This window comes from Miscanthus floridulus, unplaced genomic scaffold, assembly GCF_019320115.1.
Source record: "Miscanthus floridulus cultivar M001 unplaced genomic scaffold, ASM1932011v1 fs_464_1_2, whole genome shotgun sequence".
Classification (NCBI taxonomy): Eukaryota; Viridiplantae; Streptophyta; class Magnoliopsida; order Poales; family Poaceae; genus Miscanthus; species Miscanthus floridulus.
The window spans coordinates 27,424-53,539 of NW_027096789.1; the positions used below are offsets into that span (position 1 = coordinate 27,424).

At 46.0% G+C, this 26,116-nt stretch overlaps 2 protein-coding genes across 3 annotated transcripts; both read left to right on the forward strand.

Moving 5' to 3' along the window:
• Nucleotides 1-7,296: 7,296 nt before the first annotated feature.
• On the forward strand, nt 7,297-9,087 carry LOC136531863 (photosynthetic NDH subunit of lumenal location 4, chloroplastic-like). Its single transcript, XM_066524516.1, has 6 exons — nt 7,297-7,741; nt 7,907-7,999; nt 8,089-8,149; nt 8,235-8,303; nt 8,466-8,575; nt 8,788-9,087. Exons 1-5 carry the CDS (start codon nt 7,349-7,351, stop codon nt 8,531-8,533), a joined length of 684 nt encoding a protein of 227 aa, XP_066380613.1. The 5' UTR covers nt 7,297-7,348; the 3' UTR covers nt 8,534-8,575; nt 8,788-9,087.
• Nucleotides 9,088-22,588: 13,501 nt separating this feature from the next.
• On the forward strand, nt 22,589-25,634 carry LOC136531864 (2,3-bisphosphoglycerate-dependent phosphoglycerate mutase 1-like). 2 transcript variants are annotated; one of them, XM_066524517.1, is made up of 9 exons: nt 22,589-22,828; nt 23,139-23,367; nt 23,468-23,691; nt 23,798-23,916; nt 24,006-24,162; nt 24,414-24,515; nt 24,750-24,869; nt 25,135-25,190; nt 25,280-25,634. In XM_066524517.1, exons 2-8 carry the CDS (start codon nt 23,139-23,141, stop codon nt 25,177-25,179), a joined length of 996 nt encoding a protein of 331 aa, XP_066380614.1. In that variant the 5' UTR covers nt 22,589-22,828; the 3' UTR covers nt 25,180-25,190; nt 25,280-25,634. The 2 variants fall into 2 exon arrangements, with proteins under 2 accessions (XP_066380614.1, XP_066380615.1); XM_066524518.1 differs by having other exon boundaries at nt 25,135-25,185.
• Nucleotides 25,635-26,116: the final 482 nt, after the last annotated feature.

The following is a 26,116-nucleotide window of genomic DNA, read 5'->3' on the forward strand; positions in this document are numbered from 1 at the left end:
TCGCATCTGTCTATCTGTTTTCCCTCACGATGTGCTGTCAAGCGGACCAGGCTGCTGCGGTGCTGCCTGTGCTTGTGCTGCAGAATTTGACAATCTGCTCCCCAGCCGAGGAGAGCAAACTCTCACTCAGGACCCAGCTCCAGGACAGACAGAAAAGCAGTCTGGTCTGGCAGTGTGGTGTGGTGTGGCGCGCAGCACAAGAGGATACTGCACATTCTAGACGGTGTGGTCCTGCCTGGTGGCTGCATGAGACGCCCGTGATCTGATCAGTCTCGATGCAATCAATCGGTCGGTCGCCCCACCTGCAAGCTGCAGGAGCAGGACAACCACCGCTGCGCTGCACGGCCGCCGCAACAGAGGCAGGTCCGCTGACACACAACGACGGTGGCCGCCTCACGAACACGAGCTTTTGACCGGCCATGACCGGGGACGAGGAGAACCCCACCTCATCGTGTGTGGTCGTCACACTACACATGTGCGCGCCTACTGTAGTACCTAGTACTCATGTCGTGACCCATCTATGGACGTGCTGCTTTGCACGGCGTAGAAAGCACGGCACTGTTTACTTTAGCGCGGACATGAACAGAGGTTGGCTTGACATATCACGTCCGGATCTTTATCGTCGTCGTCCTGGAACTGAGAATTCGACACATGGGAAATGCGATCTGGAGGGCTACTGGCCTACTGCCGCCTACTGATCTAGAGCAAGGGGCGGACCAAGTGTGTTTGGTTCTAATGTGTGTTTATATCGAGAGTAAAGTTTTGTTCGTGATATCGGATGTTATACGGGGTGTCGTATATGGTGTTTGATACTAATAAAAAAATAAATTACAGAATTCGTCAGTAAACCGCGAGACGAATTTGTTAAACCTAATTAATCCGGTATTAGCATATGTGTTACTGTAGCACTTTACTGTCAAATCATGGCTAATTAGGCTTAAAAGATTCGTCTCGCAAAGTAGTCGTAATCTGTGCAATTAGTTATTTTTTTAGCCTATATTTAATACTCTATATATGTGTCCAAACATTTGATGTGATAGGGTGTAAAGTTTTGATGGAGGAACTAAACAAGGGCTAAGATATTGACAACAGATTGCATGTGTCCAAGTGAATTGATATTGACAATAGAGGATGGAATGGTCACTCCTTTGGGTTTGGTTAGGAGGAACAAAATTATTTCTGACTTGTGCTTATTTGAGAAATGCTAAAAGTTGAGATGAGACACCTGACATGTGGGGTCCTGCCGTCAGTCTCTTTATTTTTTCTCTCTTTTTTCTTCTCTACTATCTCATATCTTATTTGTTTCATTCGACGGCGGCAGATGGATCCCCGCGAGCCACGACTGGCACCTCCCGTGGCCGTCGTGCGCCTGTGACTGGTGCCTCCCTCGGCCGCTGCCTCCCATGTTCAGCATCACCGCAGTCGCTGCAAGCCTGCAACCAGCCCTGTCAAGCTCCTACCGGGACCAACGCCACCTTCTCCTCTTCGTCTGTTCATTTGGCTGATAAGCCATGGTTGAAAGTATTTTTTTGACTAATTTGTTGTGAGAGAAAAAATATTATCCGTTGACTAAAAAAATATGGCTTATAAACTAAGCGAACATGACTATCATTTTTTTCTCGCTTGTCGTCCTGCTTGGTCCCACTCATTTCTGGGACGGGTTTGACATAACAGTGTCTTCCAACCAAACAACTTTGTCCCTATCCCATTCCCAATCCAAACACATCATAAAAGGATATGGTGTGTAAAAGTACATGTATACTCAATATTTTGTATTTGAAACTCGAAGTTTGTTGGTATATATCACTTGTACTCTTGACTGCCTTGTGATGAATTGGTGTAAGGCCATGTTTAGATTGCAAAAAATTGTAACCCGATGAATAGTAGCGTTTTCGTCTTATTTGGTAAATATTGTCCAATCGTGGACCAACTAAGCTCAAAAGATTCATCTCGTGATTTCCAACTAAACTGTGCAATTAGTTATTTTTTTTACCTACATTTAATGCTCCATGCAAGCGGCTAAAAATTGATGTGATAGAGAGAGAGCGAAAAAACTTGGAATTTGGAGGTGATCTAAACAAGGCCTAAGAATGAGACAATGATTGTGGCAATCCCTTGTGAAGGCATATTGAGAAATGCCATGTGAAGATATCGAAGTCTCCGGTGGCCAAAACACTATTAGGGTTCGGTTACGGCTTTAGGAGGCCAGGAATCGATCCGGTGGTGAAAGCTTACATAAATTAAAGTAACAATCCGGCCAGGATTTCTTTCCAGGGCTCATTCCCGGTGAAATGAACATGGCCTTAACAGGGATGCTATACGATACAAAGACATATAACAAATCACACAATAATAATTTACTTGTAGTAGTTACTGATACAAAAGTGTTGCCTGAAAGGCTGAAATCATCTTAAAATTTAGGCACCTAAAAAAATAGAAAAAGTGTTGAAGTATTAACTCCGAGTAGAAAGTAAAAGTAGTACTGTAGCATTGCTAAAAAAAATACAGCAGTTCTACGTTAAAAAAAAAACACCACTCATGGCAGCGCCTCCGGATGCACAAAAATGAGCATGTCTCTCCGTTGCGATATTCCTGCTCTTTCTCCTGCTTATTATTGAATATATACTATGATGTGTTCTTTCTCAATTGATACTGCTACCATTGCAATATTTCTGCCTACTTTGCCTTATCGGTGCTAAGCTTGCGTCACATTGCCTTTTTATATGGATCTGAAAAGAAACGAAACATAAGTACTACGGTTTGGTCGTCCGTGGCTTTCATGGCCACCTCCAAGTCCCAACTCCCAAGCAAGGCGCCTGTGCCTCACAGAGTCAAGTGTCCAGCCGCGTACTTCATCGCCTCCTGCCGTGGATGGGGAAACCGTCCCATTCTTTAATCCTCTCTTCTAGATCCTTTCCTTCTCAGAGCTACGCACTGGGACATAGAGAAATGCCATGAACATGCGCCTGTCGCGGCACTAATACGACATTCACAGCGAGTTTAAGTTTAAGATACATATAAAACTCCTGGTTGCTGTACGCTGGTTGGTTTGGCAGCCGGGACAGGAACTCCCTGCCAGTTTTTACAAGGAGCAACGTAACAAGAAAGGCTTCCAGTTGGAAAAACATGGGGGAGAAGGTACTCTGAAATTTTCACTTTTATGGTTCCAAAGTGAAAAAAAAAGAAGATTGTACATGAGAGCTGAAAGCGGTAACAAGAAAAATAATGGATGTACAATTGTAGATTCCCCGTCAGCTGTTATCTTAACCAGGTCCCATGTTGTACTTTTTGGTTGGCATTAGGCAAGTGGCTCACTTTTTGTATTGCGTTGTGTCGTTATATACCACCAAAACGTGAGGAAAAGAAGGGTTCTGGTGGCCACAGCTGACGACACAAATTATGGGAGGCACTTCCAGTGTCAGCTGTCGTGGATTGTTTCATTTGTTTGTTTATTCTCTATGTTTCTCTGAAAGGTCGTCACGCGTGTGGATTATTCTTCACTCAGTTAATATGTTCTGTAGTTTCATTGAGCGACAGATTCCCCTGTTGGTGCCGTATTTTGGACGGCCATCCGTGTCTGCACGCACTTTGTCGGCCTATCTTTGTAGACGTAGACAAATGGGCCGGGATAAATACTTCCTTCGTCTCTTTTACATATCGTATTAACTTTGTTCTAAATTAAACATTTCTAACTTTAACTACTAATTTCAAAAGATTTGTACTCTCTCCGTTATAAATCATAAGACGTTCTAAATTATTAACGTTTTATAATTTGAAACAGTGGAAGTACGTTATAACAACATATTATGATATTACGGTAAACAGATTCAAGCTTTTAAACCAAATGGGACACTAATTAAGATTCCCTTCCTCGGTGAAAAAAGCCATGGTCTGATGATCTGATGTTCCTTTCTTCTGATAAGTGATAAGCCTTGCTTCGAAGCAGACAAACGGCCCCAAATGCACTTGCACTTGTACTTACGCGAAGGTGTCCGGTCACGCTAGCATACTCCCTACTCCATCTATCCGAATACAATTCTAGCACGGTGTTATGGTTTTGTATCTAAAGTTTGATTAATTATAGATAAAAAATATCAATATTTATAATATCAAATAAATATCATTAGATTAATTAGAAATATATTTTATAATAAATTATTTTGGAGCTATAAATATGAATATTATTTATTTAAAATTTGGTTAAACATAAACTACTCTTACTGGCATGTAACATGCAGTTACATTCTTTTCTAGACGGAGGGAGTATTAGTTACATTTTTTTAGACGGAGTGTCGACAAAAGATGCTCGATGGTCCACCGATGGGTATCCCACGATGGTAGATTTGTAGTAGAGGTGAGCGAGATCAGGAGCGAGATGGTAATACAAACACCAAGACACAAAGATTTAGACATGTTCTGATGTATTGCATTGAGATGTCGAGTAAAGGTCCCTTACCTCTCCTTATATACTCTGGACAGATAGGGTTATAAGGAAAGTATCATATTTGGTACTATACAATAGCTTACGGTGCACGCCGAGCAGCGCCGTGCACGTCCTAATTTTGTGGGCTGGGCCACCTCTGATAGTGCGGGCCATATCTTGTCTTGTGGATACCGTAGGCCGTACCCCCACAGTTAGTCCCCGAGCCTGACAGTAGGTGACATAGTCACGTGGTGCCAGGGTCAGAAAGTAGAACACTAGCCGAGCAGGCAGTCAGTCCCCGGGTGTAGCCTCGAGATGAGAAAAGCGCACATTCACCGTAAGGTGAAGTGTGCCCACTTAGTCCCCGAGCCTGCTGGAAGATGAAGAATGAATCTTGTAGCAGGGTCAAAGAAAAAAATCCGAAAGCTTTGCTGACGTCATCCGACATGCGCATATCAAGACCCCAGACGTGCTGCCCAAGATCAGCACCCTGATCCGAACAGCGTGGAGCAGCTTGATAGCACACCGATAAGACGTAGCAAGATCTGACCACCAAGGGCGATGTCCGAGCACCGAGGAGTTCCCGGCGTAGCTGACGATGTCCGAGCGCCGAGGAGTCCCCGGCGTAGCTGACGACGTCCGAGCATCGAGGAGTCCCCGGCGTAGCTGGCGATGTCTAAGCACCGAGGAGTCCCCGACGTAGGCGGCGATGTCCGAGCACCGATGAGTCCCGGCGTAGGTGGCGATATCCGAGCACCGAGGAGTCCCCGGCGTAGCTGGCGATGTTCGAGCACCGAGAAGTTCACGGTGTAGCTGGCGATGTCCGAGCACCGAGGAGTCCCCGGCGTAGCTAGCGACGTCCGTGCGGTGAAGTGTGCCCACTTAGTCCTCGAGCACGAAGAAACTGAGCGCCGAGGAGTCTCCGACGTTGCTGATGATGAAGCACGAGCGACGAACAGTCTGGTCAACTGGTCGGCGGTGAAGTGAGCATTGAGTAGAAGCGACCGGTGAACAGTTCGATCAATTGGTCGGCGACGAAGTCTATGAACCTAGGGGTCCGACCAGTTGATTGGTAGAGAAGTCCGAGCACTAGGTGGTCCGATCACCTGGACGATGATCCCGCAATACAAATATGTAGAACAGCTAGTGCATGATGTAAAAATATATGAACTCCGGAGAAAAAATAGCGTATGTAGCTCGACGATCAGTTGGAGCGAAGATGTATTTATATTTAATATAAACCGCGCCGACCAGTTAGTGTGTAGCTGAGTCTCTAGTCCTAGCTAGCCCATAGTTCATAACGTCGAGCGCGGAGCCCGTGCATGTATAGGAGGAACAGGCGTGACTAAGGAGCCGCTGTCGACCACCCATAACGCAGAGGGCAGACGCTCGTGCACGTGTAGAGAGAAGCCGGAGACAGGGTCGTCTCTGGAGGCGTCTGAGCATCAACGCGACTGTTCGGGGGTTCAGAAAATCGTTTGGAGAGCAAACATGAAGAAAACAGTTCGGAGAAACATTATGGCGATATACGGAGATTGGAGAATATTTAGAAGAATATTAAAGCGTGACTTAGCTTTAGACAAGAAAGTCTGGTTGGCGACGTACGACGTTATCTGGTCGGCGTTGACGGCGAGCACCTGGCGGGCGGTGAGTTGTTGGTGAAGGCGACCTCGGAGGTGGTTCCGAGATCGGATCTGCTGTCGCGGGGGCTGATGTAGCCAGCGATGAATTGTCGTCATGGACCGGCATGGATCTTCACGAGATTGTTGACGAGAATGCGCTGTTGATTTGAGGTCCATCTGGCTCGCCATGGATCAAGCGCACACCCCTACCTGGCGCGTCAACTATCGACAAAAGATGCTCGGCAGTCCACCGAGGGGTATCCCACGATGATAGATTTGTCGTAGAGGTGAGCGAGATCAGAAACGAGATGGTAATACAAGCACCAAGATACAAGATTTAGACAGGTTCGGCCGTTAGTATGACGTAATACCTATATCCTGTGTTCTTATGTATCGCATTGAGATGTCGAGTAAGGGTCTCCTACATCTTCTTATATACTCTGGAGAGGTAGGGTTACAAGAAAAATATTTTATTTGGTATTATACAATAGCTTGCGGTGCACGCCGAGCAGTACCGTGCACGTTCTGATCTTATGGGCTAGGCCACCTCTGATGGTGCGGCCCATGTCTTGTATTGTGGATACCGGAGGTCGTACCCCACACGAAGGGAGTTTGTGTTGTCCGATTCTAGCGTCTCTATCGATGTGCATGCAAATAAATAGCATGTTTACTTGTTAGTTTCAGTCAGAACTTATCAGTCAATCAACAATATTTTTCTCTCATAATAAATCAGCATCAACCGGATCTATCATGTCAGAAATCAAATAACGAACAATCCGAAATGTTTCGATCACCTGTTGCACGAGCAGTGTTTCGGCTCTCCTGCTGCCTGCCAGGCGTCGCGCCTGCCGTCCTCACTGGCCTGGACGCGTGCCGGGACGCGGCCCGCCGGCGCACCGCGCACAACGTTGGCGAAGCCGCGCCGGGCGGCATGGGCATGTGGCGTGGCGTGGCGTCCCACTTGGCGCGCAGCCACGTCCGCTCTTGAATGCATCCACAGATCCCCGCCCGGCGGCGGCCAACTTTTGGGTTCCGGGCTGCATGCGTCGTATGCGCCATCCTGCTCTGATGGGCCGAGATCCAGCGCTCGGAGCGTGTGTATCTTATGCCGTTCTGCCCCGAAACTCGCGGCCTGGCCCGGCAAAACTCCCGGCCTGCAGTGCGCAGTGGCCGGCTCAAACATCCAGAGCCCACCACGCTGCCTCCGCACGACGAATTTCGGGGCATCGCTATAACTACCGGAGAGCCTGCGCGCCTTGCAGCCACAGTTCGGGGATAATCCAAATCCACGCCACCAGCAACCATGGCACCACCCATCTCCTCCCTGTCGTCTCTCGTGGCGTCCAGCCAAATCCCGACGCCGCTGCTCCCGAAGCCCAGCAGCAGAGCGCTCGCCGTGGCGCCCTGCAGCTCCGCGTCCTCATCGGCCTCGCCGTCCACTTCCTCGACTCCTTCTCGCCACGCCGCGGCGCCGGCGGCATCGGCGGGCAGGAGGGGGCTGCTGGCGCTGGGCGCGGGGTTCCTGGCCTCGGCCGCGCTGCTGATCCCGGCGGGGGACGCCGGCGCCACGCGAGTCGAGTACTACGCGACGGTCGGGGACAAGCTGTGCGACCTGAGCCTCGTCAAGTCCGGCCTCGCGTACTGTGACGTCGAGGTTGGCACCGGTGTCCAGCCCCCGCGCGGCGAGCTCATCAATGTCAGTACCGAGACAATGGTTTCTTGCATGCCATGCGATTTCCTTTGACTCAATTTTCTCTATACAGTGGACCATTTCCCTTCTATATATGAGTAATATATGCCATCCTGGTCTGAATTCTGTGTTGCTTCGGATCATAATCCATTCTCTCTTGACGGTCGTCAGGTGCACTACACTGCAAGGTTTCCTGACGGTGCACTGTTCGACAGCAGCTACAAGCGCGGCAGGCCACTGACAATGCGCATAGGCGCAGGCAAGGTGTGCAGCGTCTGATTCTCACTGAAAACGACGTTCATTTTTCATGCCACTAGATGATCGTTTGTTTGTTTCGCGTTTTCCGTGTGCAGATCCTCCGAGGGCTTGAACAGGGGATCAGTGGCGGCGGTGGTGTGCCACCCATGCTTGTTGGTATGGACATAACTCAGCAGCTAGTTGTGCATTAGAGGTTTGCTTTGGCATGCTGTTTCATCACTCCGTTGCAAACCTGCTTCAGGTGGAAAGCGCAAGCTGATGATACCTGCGTCACTGGCGTACGGGCCTGAACCAGCAGGCTGCTTCTCAGGTCAATTTCTCACCCTTTCCTGCATAATAATAACACTATAACAGTACAAGTTTCTGTGGCAATAGCTATTGGCTGCACCATAGATAAGCATCATCTAGCATTGTCAGCAAACTGAACACGTGTTCAGAACTTCAGAGTTCCGACCATCTAGTTTTTTGACAGGAGACTGCAACATTCCCGGAAACGCCACACTTCTATATGACCTTTACCTCGTTGGGATTTACAAGTGAGCACTCGATGGCAAGGAATATTCAGGACCTAGAACAAATAAGGTCTGGTATAGTGCAGTGCACAGCATTCTCAACTCGCCTGATGATTTTCTGTTTTCTGTCATATATTTTTCTATTTTTATTTTCAAAATAGGAAGTTCGAGATAGAATTTGGGTACAATCACGTTGGCAAATTGACATTCTTCTTTTCAGAGTTAACGATCGTTCTCTTTTCCAAGATTGTTAATCACTTGTCGGAAATTTTACTTTGGCAGATTTTTTTTTCCTGGAACACGTGGAGAGTTTCAGGGACAAGTTTATCCGGCAGATGAAGGTGTTTCTTGCCAAGATTGGTGGTGAAAGCACCTGCAGTGCCACTTGCAGAAGCTTGTGCATAGGACTACTGCTTACTTTCCATACTCAATTGGCAGTGTTCCAGACCTATTTCTGTAGACCAGAAAGCTACCTGCATTGCAGAAAAATGGTACGCGGGCGACTTGCATTGAATAAAAGAATGATATAAACCATCCTTATTATAACATAATAATGCCATTGTGGAACTTTGTAAAGACCAATCATATTGTTCATTAATTATAGCAGTTTGATACAGCCAAAGCGACCAAGTCATCTCATCTGAGCTCTATGTCAAGTGCTGTAGTTCTGCACAGCCGATGTGGAATTGTGAATTATGTGTCAGTCAGTCAGCATGACTGGCAACTGGCGTCAAACCCTTCAGCGTTCAATCATGCCGCCTAAAATCCACCGTATGGTTGGTGAAACACTCACGTTTAGAATATGCAGAGGTCTCTTGCTCGTGTCTGACACACGTGCAGCAGCTTTGACTGTCGCAAATGGCAAGGGCAATGCATCCTACCACTCCATAGTTTGGAGCAAATTCTCATATCCCATTGTTATTAAGCCATCCGAAATGGAATATACCATGTCAAGAGAATGGCCCTGATCGTTTCTCTTATAATCCATACTTTTCAGCTTGTTTTTTAGTTAGAACAGTATTTTTCTCTCGCGATAAATCAGCCTGAACAGTATTTCGACTTGTTTTTTCAGCGAAGCGAACGGGACGATATCCTTTGAGCGAACTATTAGGTTTATCCTCAGTTAAACATTTGTACCTTTCGTAATTGATTTTGGAAAATCTGCATCTACATAGATCTACACACATATATATATAATAATAATAATATTTATATTAGTAGTCTCTAATCTCTAATCCCAGTGAAACTTACTGTTGATCAGCAGTGCTTCCCTACTCCCCTCTCACATATCCATGTAGATCTACAGGACACATACGTGAACCGTCCGATCCTCTGTACCTTCGTCCTCCATGTACATTCCACCGTCCACGTATCACGACTTCTGGAACCACCAAGGCACACCAGCTTGGTCAACCCACATCAGCCTTATCCCTCTCCCATCGTATACATACACAGGGACCAAAAAAATCCCCATCCCCATCGACCCGCACCTTCCTCGTAGTCTTTTAAATCCTCTTCTGTCTCGCACCTTCCGCCGCGCCGCTGCTCCGCCGCTCCTTCTCCCACAGCGCCGCCCTTCCCCATCGCCTGTGCCCGCACTGCGCCCGCTCCAGCTCCACTACCCCGCCCTTGCTGCGCCTGCGGACGACCCCCAGGCTCGAGAGGTCCAGCTGTGTCTTCGTCTTCCTCACCAACACCCGCGTCCATCCTGCCGGTGTGCCTAGGGGCCCCAGCATGGCCGGATCCCCGCGATGCGCAGTCGCGGCGGTGGGCGCACTTGGCCACGGCGCCGCGCGAGTGGGCCCTGCCGACCGCCCGCGCCGGTGCCCCTGGCACGTCCTCCGCCCCAACTTCCACAACGTTAGGGGAGCGCAACGGGACCACCGATTGGTGAACACGACCTCGAATGTGTCCCGTTGGTGTGGCCACGAATGGTGAGTCCAACCTTCTGCCTTTCCCCTCTACATGGATCTCATTCGATCCGATCTAGACGTCTCAAACAGGACCTCCGATGCTGCGGATAATTTGGTGTTGCCTCCCTAGATGGAATCGATTCCGTGCAAATTGACTGTCCCAAACAGGACTCAAGTCGTCGGTGAGGGCAGACTCAACCCCAAATCAAAAATTTTAGTAACCTTCTTCAACATTAAGAGATCTGTAATTCCTTAGCATCTGGAACTGGGAGCTTATTTTGGATTTGATTTCCAATTTATCACATTGCTGCCTGCGTCGTTAGTGTACATCTTAACTATTACGATCCATCATCCTGTCACTTTGATAGGTACCTGCTATGCATGTCACAGGTTTCATCAATGTGCTATTTCTCCACTGTCACTGAAAGCCACCAAAGATGCTGGAGATGAAAGGATGACCCAGGTGTAGGAAGCTACTCTGCCAATATTTATTCAAGGTCAGCATATATGCAAAAACACTACGGTTAAATCCCTCAACGATTTCTTCAGACCCCTAGAGTAACATTTGAGTGTTTTTCCCCTGCAGGAAAGGATGATCTTGCAGAAGCAAAGACAGGAACATGTAACACGGTTGTCTTTTTGGTGCTCCTTGCCTTCACCCCAGCTGATCAATTTGACTGTCATATCACTTTACTAACCGTTGCAGTGGTACAACTACTGGATTTGTCCACATATTCCGTGCCTTATATGTATTATTTGCAAGCCTATGCGTTATCTTTTGTTATTATGGACACATATTTGCTCCTTTATATTGTTCTAGTTTCCTCATACCTCTGCACATCTTTGGTTCTCAGGCTATGAAACTAAAATAAGAATTATTGCTTCTAATACAGTTTGTTCAATTCAATGGATCCACTAAAAACCTTTGACTCATTCTGGAATGGTAAGGATTTATGATATTGAACCAGCCTCCGACTTAGGTTGTTTCGTTTACTAACCATGTACATTGTTTTATAGCATAATGTATCTTCCATATCGTTCTACACTGGACAATCCTATATGGTGGCTAAAACCGATTTTTTTCCTGTTTTCTATGCCTTAGCTTCAAATACATGAGCCCTGTTTTATGGCGTCCAATGCTCACATGACCTTTCATTATTGGATTTTAGATAAATATATGTGCCATATCACTGTGTTTGTGGCGTCCAATGCTCACATGACCTTTCATTAATGGATTTTGGATAAATATATGTACCATATCATGGACTAATATGTTCTTCTTTAAATGGTTTGTACTGCAGCTCTTTATATATGGTCAGTCGTCGTTAAACACTATCATCATTTAGCAACTACATGCTTACCTCACAGCTACAATGGACATGCTTCAAAATAAAGAGGTTCTCAGTAGGAGTAGCAGGGACACATCATGTCATTCATATATTTCCTGATAACACGTGTACACATTTTGTGACAGCACATATAGACTTCAGGCTTGGTTCAACCAAAAGTTGTAAACTAATACAAAATACAGAGATATGTTACCTACCTTACATGGATCTTTCTATAGATTTAGGTTGAATGTTTTCTATATTTAAATTTTGTTTATACACAATAATGCTCGACACATAGAGCAAAAAAATAAATATGGCAGACTACATGCTGTGTCCACATATTGTGTGCCTTATGTATTAATTGCAGGCCTATGTGTTAATCTTTTGTTACTATGAACAGACATTTGTTCCTTTATATTCTTACAGTTTCATCATACCTCTGTACACTAACTTGAGAATTATTACTTCCAATACAAGGGACGATGAGTAGGTACTTGCTCCCCACTCTAGCACCTCTCTCTATCTATCTACCTAGGTCTGTGGTCTACAAATCTCACTTAGCTTACATTTGATTTTTATCCAAGATTTATCTTTGGAGACCATATGTTCGGTTTCTTTCCTCCGCTGTTCAAATAGGATTTACCATACGCCATCAATGTTTAATTCTAGAAATTGTTGATCGTGTGATACTGGTGCATCTTTCTCCATTTCAAAGAAATTATGTGGCCTCCTATCCTATGCTACGACTATGATTTTGATTGGCTGCCCATCACCATTGATGGCCCCACCTTTTCCTCTGTCTGATTACGATATTTACTGAGATTCTAAGGTACATCTTTTCCGTATATGATGAGTTTGTATTCACATGCTTAGTTCGTTTTTGTAATTTACAGAACCTGCATACTTGCTTTGCGCAGCACGCTGCCGCTGGGATTTTTTTGGTGGGCGTAAGTGGATGTGCGCAAAGGATAAAGCCGAAGGGAGGAGGCAGGAGGGGCGACACAAGCATCTCAGCATTGCGAAGAACTTGTACTAAGTCCAAGGTTCATCCAACAACATTGATCCCAAAATAAGCTAGATGGGAATATGTATACAACATCACCCTATGCCGCCCTACCATTGGTTATTCACAATAGACATGAAACTCTGGTATAATACTATTTAATATTTACAGTATGTGTTTCCCTCAGCTTTTGCAAGGCTGGATTGTACCTGCTCGAAGCGCGGGGTTCTGGCAAGTTATATATTGATTCATCATATAAGATCTATGTTTTTAGATTCACTAAAAAAATACTTTCGCAATATATAATTCATACTTTATAAAACTAAAAGGATTTTTTTTGAAATAGATGGTCAGATATAGTAATAATTGACTTAGGACAGATATAATGTGACATGTAAAAAAGAATAGAGAGAGTACAAAATAAAGTCCAACAGATGTGCAGAGTATACAAGGCAACACTAAAAACACACTATTTGTTTTAGTTTTGTCCAAAGTCAAACTTAATTATTTTTTTAAAAGAAACTATAAAAACATACCCACATTTGCCACGTTGCATCAATTTCATTAACGTTAATGCTACCATTAAGACGTCTGGAAGCCCATAGACCTTGCTCCACTCATTGTCGCATGTGCCGCTCGCCTTAAAAAAACAAAATCAACTCCCGCATGTCTCACTCCGCTTCGCTTCGCTTCCGTATGCAGCGCTCGACTGCCAGGCTGCCCTCTCCTGGTTTCAGCACGTGGTTGTCTGCGAGTCGCCGCGGCACGGTTGCCGGCCCTGCCAGGCGTGTAGCCGCCTGCGAGTCACGATGCTCGGTTAACTGCCCTGCCAAGCGCGGAGCGAGGCCGCTGCCTCCTTGCCCCGGCGCGTGTCGGTGTTTTCGGACCACTGACGAGTAAATTTATATTCGCGCGTCTGGCTCTGATGGTGTGCTCGAAGGACACAAGGGTTTATACTGGTTCGATCGGAACGTCCCTACGTCTAGTTTGCTACTGCTCGTGATACCGGCACTTGGTTTACAGTAGGAGTTACAAGCAGGCGAGAGAGAGAAAGGATACCAAGTCTCTGGTGAAAGGAGTGAACGGGTATTGAGAGCTCGATCGCTGCTCAGCCGTGTGCTCGTATCGTGCTCTTTTGTTTTTATCTCATAGTTCGGTCTCGTGCGGATCTAGATTCCCCTTTCATGGGGTGCCATGTTTTCCCTTTTATAGGCGAAGGGAAAGCGCGGGTTACAACGGAGGAAAAGGAGAAGAACAAGAGAGAAGAAGGCTTCCAAGATCGTCGGGTCCTTTTTTTCCTTCATGCGGGTCTCGTCGATCCTATAGATATCAACAGGAATGGCTCCACATCATGGCACTATTCATCACTGGCGCCATACGCAGGCGTCATCTGCTGGTCATAGCGTTCCATTCCGTCTTAGTGGACGTTGTGGTGAATTGACGCGTCTGTCAGCGTTCGTACGAGGGTTAGACAGAACAGCATCGGCACGCCCGACGCTGTTCTTGATGTGAACCCTCAGGCAGAACAGCATCAACCCAAGGGGCCAGGTGAGACAGAGCCCACAGCCTTAGGGTCGGGCGAGATAGAGCTCTCACCCGAGGGGTCAGACGAGACGGAGCACGAACCCAAGGGGTCGGGCGAGACCTTTTAATATGTCTTGCTCCATCCAAGGAAGTCAGTGTGGGCGTTAACTTTCTTGCTTTGGGTATCCCTAATATCAATACCCGATAGTGCGCGGCCGCTGTCTCCCTGTCCTGTTGTGCAGCCATCACCGAGCCATTGCTTACAAGCACCGTCGGGCCGCTACCTATGACGAACTCCGCATGCTAATGAGCCTCCATTCTCTGAGCAGCAAGGAGATGTTTGATAGAGCTGGAGTTCCCGATCCTTCAGTGAGTGGAGGATAACTATGATTTGGTGGGTGTCGACCCTCGCGATTCGACTACGATGAACAAGTCCGTGGCGCCTTAGCAATCGCTGAGCCAACTCCCGATGGTTATTGACCTTGCTGGTGCTAGATCAACCTAATCACGAAGATCAATTCCTGCTGGCAATCGAAGAACAAGCAAGAATTTGAGGCGAGCAACCCTGAATATTACTCGAAGGTGGGGTTCCGAATTACACGAAGACAAAGCTTTGGAAGTAGCAAAGGTTAACTTAAGCAAAACAAAACCCGAGCAACAGAGGGGACGCAGCCCCTGGCTAAATAGGGGGAGGAGGCATGAGGAAGGTAGGCGCCCAGCCTGCCCACTAGGCAGGGAATAGGCGCCCAAACAGCTACACGCCATCTCCTTGATCCCCTTTCCTAATTTAGCTGGCGCAGCACCTTCCTGGTTATTTCTTGACAAAACTAAAAAACACATAGGTGGCGCAGCACCTAGACATTATTCTGGCCAGGTTCATCATGAGCATAGATGGCGCATGCACTTAGAAAACTTTTGGTCCTTCATTCTTCAAAATCATTACGAAGTTTAATTCACGTGCACGAGCTCAAGTGAGTGGTCCTGGTGGCGCCTGTGCTGGTTCAGTTGGAGTAGCCATTCCTGTGTCGGGGTTGATGTCCTCATCATCCTCCCCTTCTTGAATCGAAGTCGTCCTCGACGGCAGCTCCTCAGCCTCGCCCGCATATGGTTTCAAATCTGCAACATTAAAACTAGAGGAAACACCATAGTCTGCGGCAGGTCAAGTATATAAGCATTATCATTAATTTTCTTTAACACCTTGAAGGGACCAGTAGCATGGGGCATCAGCTTGGACCTGCGCAAACTAGGAAAGCGATCCTTGCACAAATGCAACCAAACCAAGTCACCAGGTTTAAAAGTAACAAGTTTACGTCCTTTACTACCAACAACCTGATTTTTAGCATTAGTGTGCGCAATGTTCTGCTGTGTTTGCTCATGGATGTCCAACATTTGTTTAACACATGCAACAGCATCTACATGTGGGGCGTCCAAAGGATCAAAGGACAGCAAGTCAATTGGCGCCCGTGGAATGTAACCATAGACAACCTGAAAAGGGCACATTTTCATGGAGGAATGTGTAGCACGATTGTAAGCAAACTCGACATGGGGCAAACAATCCTCCCAAAGTTTCAGATTCTTGTCTAACACAGCCCTAAGCATGGTAGATAAGGTTCTATTCACAACCTCAGTTTGCCCATCTGTTTGTGGGTGACAAGTGGTGCTGAAAAGCAATTTAGTGCCTAGTTTATTCCAAAGAGATCTCCAAAAATGACTTAGGAACTTAGCATCGTGATCTAAGACTATTGTATTTGGAACACCATGTAAACGAATAATCTCGCGAAAGAACAACTCAGCAACGCTGCTAGCATCATTAGTTTTATGACATGGTATGAAGTGAGCCATTTTAGAGAATCGATCAACAACCACAAAGATACTATCCCTCCCCTTCTTAGTTCGAGGTAAGCCCAAAACAAAATCCATAGAAATATCTAGCCAAGGAGAAGTAGGGACAGGTAAAGGCATATACAAACCGTGGTTGTTCAGGTGTGACTTAGCTTTCTGGCATGTGGTGCAGCGTGCAACAAAATGCTCCACGTCGCGGCGCATCTGGGGCCAAAAGAAGTGTGCGGCCAAAATCTCCTGTGTCTTGTAAACGCCAAAGTGTCCCATGAGGCCGCCACCATGCGCTTCCTGCAACAGCAAAAGACGAACCGAGCTTGCGGGAATACATAGCTTGTTAGCGTGGAACAAGAACCCATCGGTTACATGGAATTTACCCCATGGTTTACCATCCTTGCAATGTAGCATGATATCCTTAAAGCCAGGATCATCGGCGTATTGTTCTTTCACAGTTTGTAAACCAAAAATTTTAAAGTCTAACTGGAACAGCATGGTGTATCTACGCGACAAAGCATCAGCAATAATGTTGTCTTTCCTGTTCTTGTGTTTGATGATGTAAGGAAAAGACTCTATGAATTCGACCCACTTAGCATGTCGATGGTTTAGATTAGTTTAGCTACGAATATGTTTTAATGCCTCATGATCAGAATGAATTATAAACTCGCGAGGCCAAAGATAGTGCTGCCATGTTTGAAGTGTGCGAACCAAAGCGAAAAGCTCCTTATCATAAGTTGAATAATTCAGACTAGCACCGCTTAATTTTTCGCTAAAGTAAGCAACGGGCTTGCCCTCTTGCAGCAAAACACCGCCTAAGCCAATACCACTAGCATCGCATTCAAGTTCAAACATCTTATTGAAATCAGATAGCTGTAGTAAGGGGGCATGTGTCAACTTAGCTTTTAGAATGGTGAATGCCTCATCCTGTACCGCACCCCAGGAGAAAGGAACGCCCTTCTTGGTGAGCTCATGCAACGGGGCGGCAATGGAGCTGAAGTCACGCACGAACCGTCGGTAGAAACCTGCAAGCCCAAGAAAACTCCGAATCTGCGTAACCGTCGTCGGCATGGGCCAGCTCTGGATGGCATCAATCTTGCTGCTGTCCACTTCAATGCCCTGTGGAGTAACAACATAGCCAAGAAACCAAACACGTTGTGTGTAGAAGTCGCACTTGTCCAAGTTACCAAACAAGCGGGCAGCGCGCAAAGCATCAAAAATAGCATGCAAATGTTCCAAATGCTCTTTCATAGACTTGTTGTAAATTAGAATATCATCAAAATAAACAACCACAAACAATCCTATGAAAGGCCTCAAAACTTCATTCATTAAGCGCATAAATGTGCTGGGAGCATTAGTCAATCCAAACGGCATAACTAACCATTCATATAAGCCAAATTTTGTTTTAAAAGCCATTTTCCATTCATCCCCAAGTTTCATTCGAATCTGATGGTACCCGCTACGCAAATCTACCTTGGAGAATATAACAGCACCGCTAAGCTCGTCAAGCATATCATCAAGGCGAGGTATAGGATAACGATAACGAATTGTGATATTGTTAATCGCTCGACAATCTACACACATGCGCCAGGTACCATCTTTCTTTGGGACAAGTAGTACAGGAACAGAACAAGGGCTAAGAGACTCACGAATGTAGCCCTTATCAAGTAGCGCTTGGACTTGGCGCTGAATCTCCTTTGTCTCATCGGGATTGGTACGGTACGGGGCGCGGTTGGGAAGCTGGGCGCTCGGGATGAGGTCGATCTGGTGCTCAATGCCACGAATGGGAGGAAGACCTGGTGGTAAGTCCTTCGGAAACACATCGGCAAAATCTTGCAAAAGCTTAGTAACAACAGGGGGTATATCCAAAGATGGTGCATCATCGAGTGAAACCAGCACATGAGAACATACAAGCGCATAGCAAGGCATATTATCAACATGTAGTTCATCAAAATCAGCATGTGTAGCAAGTAAAACAGGAGCATGTAGCTTAATCTCTTTAGACGTGGCTGGTTGTTATTGTCATTGTTTTAATGCTTTAGTAGCCCGAGCAATGTCATCTTTCACAATCTGTTCAGGGGTCATTGGATGAAGAATAATTGTCTTGCCCTTAAACAGTAATGAATAATGATTTGTGCGACCATGATGTAAACAATCAGTATCATATTGCTAGGGCCTACCAAGCAACAACGAACATGCCTCCATAGGAACAACATCGCAATCAGTATAATCAGAATAAGAACCCATGGAGAAGTGAACACGTACCGAGCGTGTTACCTTGAGTTTGCCACCCTGGTTGAGCCATTGAATATGGTAGGGATGTGGATGTGGACGCGTTTGGAGAGACAACTTCTCCACCAGATCCGAACTTGCCAAATTGTTGCAACTACCGCCGTCAATGATGATGCGAATGGATCGTTCTTGCACAACGCCTTTGGTGTGGAACAAAGTGTGGCACTGGTTCTGCTCAGGCTGTGCAACCTATGTATTGAGGACTCGCTGCACAACAAGACTCTCATACTTGTCAGCGTTAGTGACAGCCACATGTTCTTCCGCATGTCCTAAAATGTCAGCAGCAAGCATAGCATATATAGTTTCATCGGAATCACTAGCGGAAGAATACTCACCATCGTCACGTATAATCAACGTACGCTTGTTGGGGCAGTCCCGTATCACATGCCCATAACCTTTGCAACGATGGCATTGAATGTCCTTTGTGCGGCTAGTGGAAGAGGAGGCGCTCTTATTAGCTGAAAGGGGCGCTGGAGGTGGAGCTACTGCCTTGTCACGTGACATACTGCTAGGTGGGGAGGGCGCCGTAGGGGCTGAAGGGGTCAAAGTAGTGCGACCTGCAAAAGAGTTAGAATGGGTCCTTGCTCGTCGTCCCTGCACTTCACGTTCAGCTTTGCAAGCAAATGCAAACAAAGTAGTAATATCATCATAGTGCTTATAATCAAGAATATCCTGAATTTCACGGTTCAAACCACCACGAAATCGTGCCATCGCAGCATCATTAGTCTCAACTAAACCACAACGAATCATGCCGGTTTGCAACTCCTGATAATACTCTTCTACAGATTTGGTTCCTTACTGAAAACGCTACATTTTATTAAGCAAGTCTCGTGCATAATAGGAAGGAACAAATCGGTGTCGCATGACAGTTTTTAATTGCTCCCAAGTTGTGGGAATGTTATTAGGGTGTTTGCTGCGATGCTCACGCCACCAAATGGATGCGAAATCTGTAAACTCACTAGTAGCAGCCCTAACTTGATATTGTGCAGGAACATCATGACAATGAAATTTCTGATCTACCGCAAGTTCTCAATCAAGATACGCACCCGGATCATATTTGCCATTAAATGAAGGAATCGTGAACTTAATCTTAGTAAATGAGTCGTTTCGATTACGTACCACGCGCTCACCACGGCGGTTGCAGTGGCGCCCTCCATGGCGGTCCTGGTCGTCGATCTCGGTATCGCCACCATAATCAAATTCCGCACGTTGATCAGTAAGTTGTTGTACCAACTCATCAAGGCGTGCAGTGAGCGTGGCAAGGCTGGTGGCGTGGGCAGCTTGTGCTTGCTGCATCTCCACGAGCGTAGCATTTGTGGCCATTTGAGCGTCCTGAAATTGACCCACTTGCTCGTTGGCAATCCTAATCTCCTCTGCCAAGCCCTCCACGTGCTCGTTCATCTTGCGATTGAAGTGGTGAATGATGCCTTTAGTGCGTGGGGACTGAGGCATGGCGTCCTGATCAGCTGGCTCCCCTGTCATTGTTAGTGGAAAAACAACGAACACGAAAACAAGTATGTGCCCTAAAGCCTATAGGATGTGGCGCTGATCAAGGCACTCAAACTAAAGCTGTTATCAAACTCTTACCCGTTCTTACCAAGCTCGCAGGGGTGACTTGTAACCAGCGGTACAACCTTCCAAAGATTGAATGGAGCGATTGCCAGAGGACACAGAGCTTGATCGCTGTAGAAAATTTGTGGAGTCCTAGGAAGGCTGCACTCAATTGCAAGGGTTAGCACAATCAAACAGCAATGCAAGGTTGAATAATAGTGCTAAACACGTCGCTATGTTGCTGGAAACAAGTGTAAACGTGCAAAGGCAGCAAAGGTGGGGGCGCTCAAGGGGGGAGGCGCCCTGGTGTGTTCCTGTCCAGAGAGGAAGACCAGCGCCCAAATCAGGGTGGCTCACAACAGCCGGAATTCTTCTTTCCAAAACTTGACAATCTGAAATAAGGAAGAATATTGCACCAAATCCCAAAACAGGGAAGGGGGGTGGCGCCCAACAGGGGAAAAGACCTGCCCCCCAAATGTAATTATGTTGCCTTGTATGGTGCGGCTTTTCCTTTCCTTCTTTTTTTTGGCTTTCCTTGTTTTTTTAATATATTGGCACCTTGCCTTTTTTTCTTGCCTGGATACTTTCCCTTTGGTGCACAAACAAAACTTGCCTTAACCGAACCGAGGCAAGCTTTCCAAAATGTGGCAGAGGGGAGGGGGGGCGCCAGGAAGGGAAACCGTGGTAGGGAGAGGGCGTGCACCAGGGAGGGGGAAGATGGTGAAGAGGGCGGCGTGGTGGTGGTGGACAGAAATGACGATGAAAAACAACGGCGGCGAACACAAAGTGACCAGCAACTATTGACGCAAAAGCACACAAATTCAACAACGCAAATTACTGAATGAAATGTGCAAGGCTCAAAAGGTGCTGGGACAAAGGTCGAACCTGATTGTTGTTTTGGTTTTGTGGACAACAGGACGATGAACAATCTGAAAACTAAAGGATAAACTCGATCAAACTCACCGATCAACCTGATTTTTATACCACTTGATAGAGCTGGAGTGCCCGATCCTTCGGTGAGTGGAGGATAACTACGATTTGGTGGGTGTCGACCCTCGCGATCCGACTACGACGAACAAGTCTGTGGCGCCTTAGCAATCGCTGAACCAACTCCCGATGGTTATTGACCTTGCTGGTGCTAGATCAACCTGATCACGAAGATCAATTCCTGCTGGCAATCGAAGAACAAGCAAGAATTTGAGGCAAGCAACCCTGAATATTACTCGAAGGTGGGGTTCCGAATTACACGAAGACGAAGCTTCGGAAGTAGCAAAGGCTAACTTAAGCAAAACAAAACCCGAGCAACAGAGGGGGCGCAGCCCCTGGCTAAATAGGGGGAGGAGGCATGAGGGAGGTAGGCGCCTAGCCTGCCCACTGGGCAGGGAATAGGCGCCCAAACAGCTACACGCCATCTCCTTGATCCCCTTTCTAGATTTAGGTGGCGCAGCACCTTCCTAGTTATTTCTTGACAAAACTAAAAAAACACATAGGTGGCGCAGCACCTAGACATTATTCTGGCCAGGTTCATCATGAGCATAGATGGCGCATGCACTTAGGAAACTTCTGGTCCTTCATTCTTCAAAATCATCACGAAGTTTAATTCACGTGCACGAGCTCGAGTGAGTGGTCCTGGTGGCGCCTGTGCTGGTTCAGTTGGAGTAGCCATTCCCGTGTCGGGGTTGATGTCCTCATCAATGTTTGTGCTGAAACTGCATGTTGCAAGCGTCTGTTTCAAGTGTTTTAAATGTTTCAGAGGTATGTTGCAAGTTTTCATATAGATGTTGCAAAAGTAAATCTGGGATGTTGCACATGTTGCAACGGTTGTACACGTGTATTGCAAGCTTATGTTCTCAATATTTCATCTGTTTTTTCCCGACGTATGTTGCAAGTGTGTTTATCTGGATGTTGCATATGTTTTTCACACATATGATGCAAGCGTTTTATCTAGATGTTGTGTATGTTTATAATGGTTTCAAATGTTTTTCAGGTGTTTTTGCAAGTGTTTCACACGAATGTTTTATTTGTTTCATTTGTTTTTAGACGTATATTGCAATTGTTGCTGAATGTTTCAAAATTAGATTGAGTGTTGCATCTCTCTCATCGTCTTTATGTTGTCTCGCCTCGGTGTCAGGCGCGGGAATGCGGAGGGGTTCCCACTGGCGCGAGGGCGGTCGCAGCAGGCGAGACGTGGGCGGGCAGGCGCGGGGCAGTGCGCGGGTGTACGAATGGGGGGCTAGTGTGCGGACATCCAGGCGCTAGCTACGCTCTTTCATTGAATCTAGCATAGAATTTGTACATTGCATTTATTTTGTATATATTGTAGATGTTTATATATTTTTCTATGAATTTACTTAAAATTGACAAAAGTTATACTTAAAAGCAACAGCAGGAAACTCTCGTGACGCCTACAGATTGAAACTGATTTGTTATCTCTCATTTTCTTGAAAATTCCAGAGGCATTAGCCCGGTTTCATGAAACGAGGGCAGGCACCCTCATTGTTCCCACGGCACCAACCCATGCGCAATGCACCAACCAAACCGACGAGTCCCATCGCTCTCCCGGTCGCGGTCGCGGTCGCGGCGGCCGTTTATAAAACCGACCGAGCCGCGCCGCACCAGAAGTCGGGAGCACGACCCACACGAACCAGCAAACGAGGACCCTTTTCGCCCCTTGTCCCTCAGTTTCGTCGCCGCTCCCTGGTGATCTCCGCGACCGCGACCCGTCGCCGCCGGTGCCGCCGCCGCAGATCTCGCCGAGGACACAGGGATCGGTTCCGCCGCCCGGGCAACTGGACCTAGAAAAGCGAGGCCCTCCGCTCCCTGTCGAGTTCCCGAGGCGCTACTCTACCAGGGTTCGGCATCCTTTGGTTCCCCACGTATGTGATCTTCGTGCTTTCCCTATTTTGTGCTTTGCTTAGGTTCTGGAGTGGTAGTGCTAATTGTTTGTTTGATGGGTTAATTAGATTCGGTTGCTGCTATTTTAAGCTGCTGCTGCCAATGTTTTTAATGGTCATTCTAATGATCCTTTTTTATTGATTTTTATCTCTAGGTTGCTCAATGTTAGGATAAGCAGGCTTTAGTAATTACACTGTCTCTTGCAATATTACTGCATTCAATTGGGGGCTTTGAGCCCTTAGCTGGCTGTGTAAGAATTCAACTGATTTTGTTGTATGTATATTGGAACAGATGGCCACTTCCACAACTCAGCATGTGCTTTCATCCATCAAATTGCTGCCCACAGGCTGCTTCCATCCTGATAAGAGAAATAGCTGTGTGCTTTCTAATTCAGTAGGGCGTCGCTGCCCCAGTGCCCGTAATTTGGGTTTAGTCTGTGCTTCAAACACCAAATCTTCAGTGATTGAGCCGGTTCAGCTACCGGGGAGCCCTAAAAGTGGCGTAACTCCAAAGAAATCAGGTACGTTCTTAAGTTCAGCTCCACTGAACAGCGGTCACAAAATTGTTCTACGAAACACTGATTCATTGACATTATAAGATTGTTGCTCACGTGCTTGTAGGTGAAAGCACACTCATTCTGATACGGCATGGAGAATCGTTGTGGAATGAGAAGAATCTGTTTACTGGATGTGTCGATGTTCCCCTGACCCCTAAGGGTGTTGACGAGGCAATTGAGGCAGGAAAAAGGATATGCAACATCCCAGTTGATGTAATATACACTTCGTCGCTGATTCGGGCTCAGATGACCGCTATGCTTGCCATGATGCAGCATCGTCGTAAGGAGGTTTTAAAATCTTTTCCTTTTATATTTCCAGTATTCATATTGAGTGTGTTCATGTTTGCAATTGATAAACTAAAGAGGTTATGGCATCTGCCACTGACCATTTTAGGTTCCAATCATTGTGCACAATGAGAGTGAACAAGCTCACAAGTGGAGTCAGATATACAGTGAAGAAACAAAGAAGCAGTCCACTCCTGTCATAACAGCTTGGCAATTGAATGAACGAATGTAGAGTTTCCTGCACTCTAGAATGATTATCTGGTGCATCGTGGTATTTCTTGTTGAACCTAACATGTAATTCTACCTGGCCATTTAAGGTATGGTGAGCTTCAAGGCCTTAACAAGCAAGAAACCGCTGATCGATTTGGTAAAGAGCAAGTTCATGAATGGCGTCGCAGTTATGATATTCCTCCCCCAAATGGAGAGAGCCTTGAGATGTGTGCAGAGAGAGCAGTTGCTTATTTCAAAGACCAAGTAAGGATATTATCAGACACTACTGTTTCAGTTTACATGTTGCTTTGTATGCGTACAAAAGTCAGATGTTGCAAGCTTTGGTTTTGAAACTATGGTTGGCCTTCAATTATCTCTACCAACTAATTCTAAATCTGTTTCTGTCGATATTGCCTAATACAATATCAAACACAGACCTGCATTGCAATTCAGTATTTTTTTCCCATGAACTTTGTAGTATAACCTTGGTACGTTTCTTGTCTCTACTCTCTTAGATTATACCTAAACTTGTGGCTGGAAAGCATGTAATGATTGCTGCCCATGGGAATTCACTTCGTTCGATTATAATGCATTTGGACAAGTTGACTTCTCAAGAGGTATTTTATGTTTGTTTTGTACTCCCTCCGTTCCAAATTATAAGACGTTTTGGCTTTTGTAGATACGTTGCATTTGCTATGCACATAGATATGCACTATGTGTAGGTACATAGCAAAAGCAATGTATGTAGAAAAGCAAAACGTCTTATAATTTGGAACGGATTAAGTACTTTAGTTACTTTTCACAATTGGTGTTCTTGTATAGAGATTGTTGACAGGCCCTTCATTTCTCAGGTTATCAGCCTTGAGTTGTCTACTGGCATTCCTATGCTGTATATATTTAAGGAAGGGAAATTTATCAGGCGAGGAAGTCCCGCAGGACCTTCTGAAGCAGGTGTCTATGCTTATACCAAGGTAAGAATCTTCTCTGCTTCCTGGTTGGTATGAAACAACATTCTGATTTAATCTGTAATATCCAAACAGTTTGACATATCTAGGAGCACCAGTTGCAGTTTTTGAGCTCTTACTATTTAAAGTTCAGACAACTGAATCTATTTGATTTTAATCGTAATTACAAAGCAATAGTATTTTTCTATTGTCTTATTGTGAATGGTTTGTGGTGCAAACTTTTTAAATGTCTTAAAAGTTTATATCTCCAACTTAATTTTTTTTGGTGCAGAATTTGGCTCAGTACAGACAGAAGCTTGATGGCATGGTTCAGTAGTCATCTGTTAGGTAAAGATTTGTTATTTCGATGTATAGTAACTGATTTCTCCAAAGGGATATATTTGTAAAACTAATCATTTACTCTTGATGGTTTGTAGGCTTTTCGTTTGCTACTGGTTGCTACTCATCCGTCGAACATGCATTTGGTCCCAAAAGAAGGGGTCAAGCTCCCTACTGTTCATCATTTGGAATCTTGACCTAGTACAAGTTTGTAGCGGCTCGTTTATCTCTTCGGAATCCTTCCAGCACGTGGTAGTAAAATATAGAGGATAATTTAGCTGATGGGCTGTAGATACAGATGGGGATAAATTTTGATGGCAATTGTGTTATCTTCTCGCGTTCCCATTCACTTAGATTGAAATATTTGTTGCTAAAAAAAAACTTAGATTGAAATATTTGTAACGGCGCAGCAGTAAACACTTCTAGTGGAACGGCATGATCGAATGCTTGATCCCCATTTCATCAATTCCTTTTTGCCCCCGTGTGTGATCGGAATGTTCTATCCTAGCTTGGCAGACATTCGATTCGGATCCTTTTGGCCTGGCCAGCGAGCATCCTGTTGAAGCTGCTCAGCGGCATTGTTCATCAGTTGTGCCGACAAGACAAGCACGGAAGATGCAGAATTCCAGATTCAGCCTCGCACAAATCCAGCGGCGCAAAAACTGACGCGCAGGTGGCATCTAGGCCGGCTGAAGTCGGTGGTATAAAATTTGTGGCTGCAGGTCAACCACCCACCGTGGTTACCGTCTACCATCCACCCTGCCAAATTGGATTCCTGCAGCTGCCCGTTGGTTTGACTTGAAGTACAGTCATTTATCATTCATTCACTGCCAAAGTGCCAACTCACACTCACAGCAAGCATCTTCTTCCATCACTCCATGTAATTCATGGTAGAGCAAACACGCATCATGCTTATCAGTCCTGACATTGCTGCT

Coding starts and splice junctions, on each gene's coding strand:
- LOC136531863 (XM_066524516.1), top strand. CDS start 7,349: ATGGCACCACCCATCTCCTCCCTGTCGTCTCTCGTGGCGTCCAGCCAA. Junction 7,742..7,906: donor CGCGCGGCGAGCTCATCAAT/GTCAGTACCGAG, acceptor GACGGTCGTCAG/GTGCACTACACTGCAAGGTT. Junction 8,150..8,234: donor TGTGCCACCCATGCTTGTTG/GTATGGACATAA, acceptor AACCTGCTTCAG/GTGGAAAGCGCAAGCTGATG.
- LOC136531864 (XM_066524517.1), top strand. CDS start 23,139: ATGGCCACTTCCACAACTCAGCATGTGCTTTCATCCATCAAATTGCTG. Junction 23,368..23,467: donor CGTAACTCCAAAGAAATCAG/GTACGTTCTTAA, acceptor ACGTGCTTGTAG/GTGAAAGCACACTCATTCTG. Junction 23,692..23,797: donor TGCAGCATCGTCGTAAGGAG/GTTTTAAAATCT, acceptor TGACCATTTTAG/GTTCCAATCATTGTGCACAA.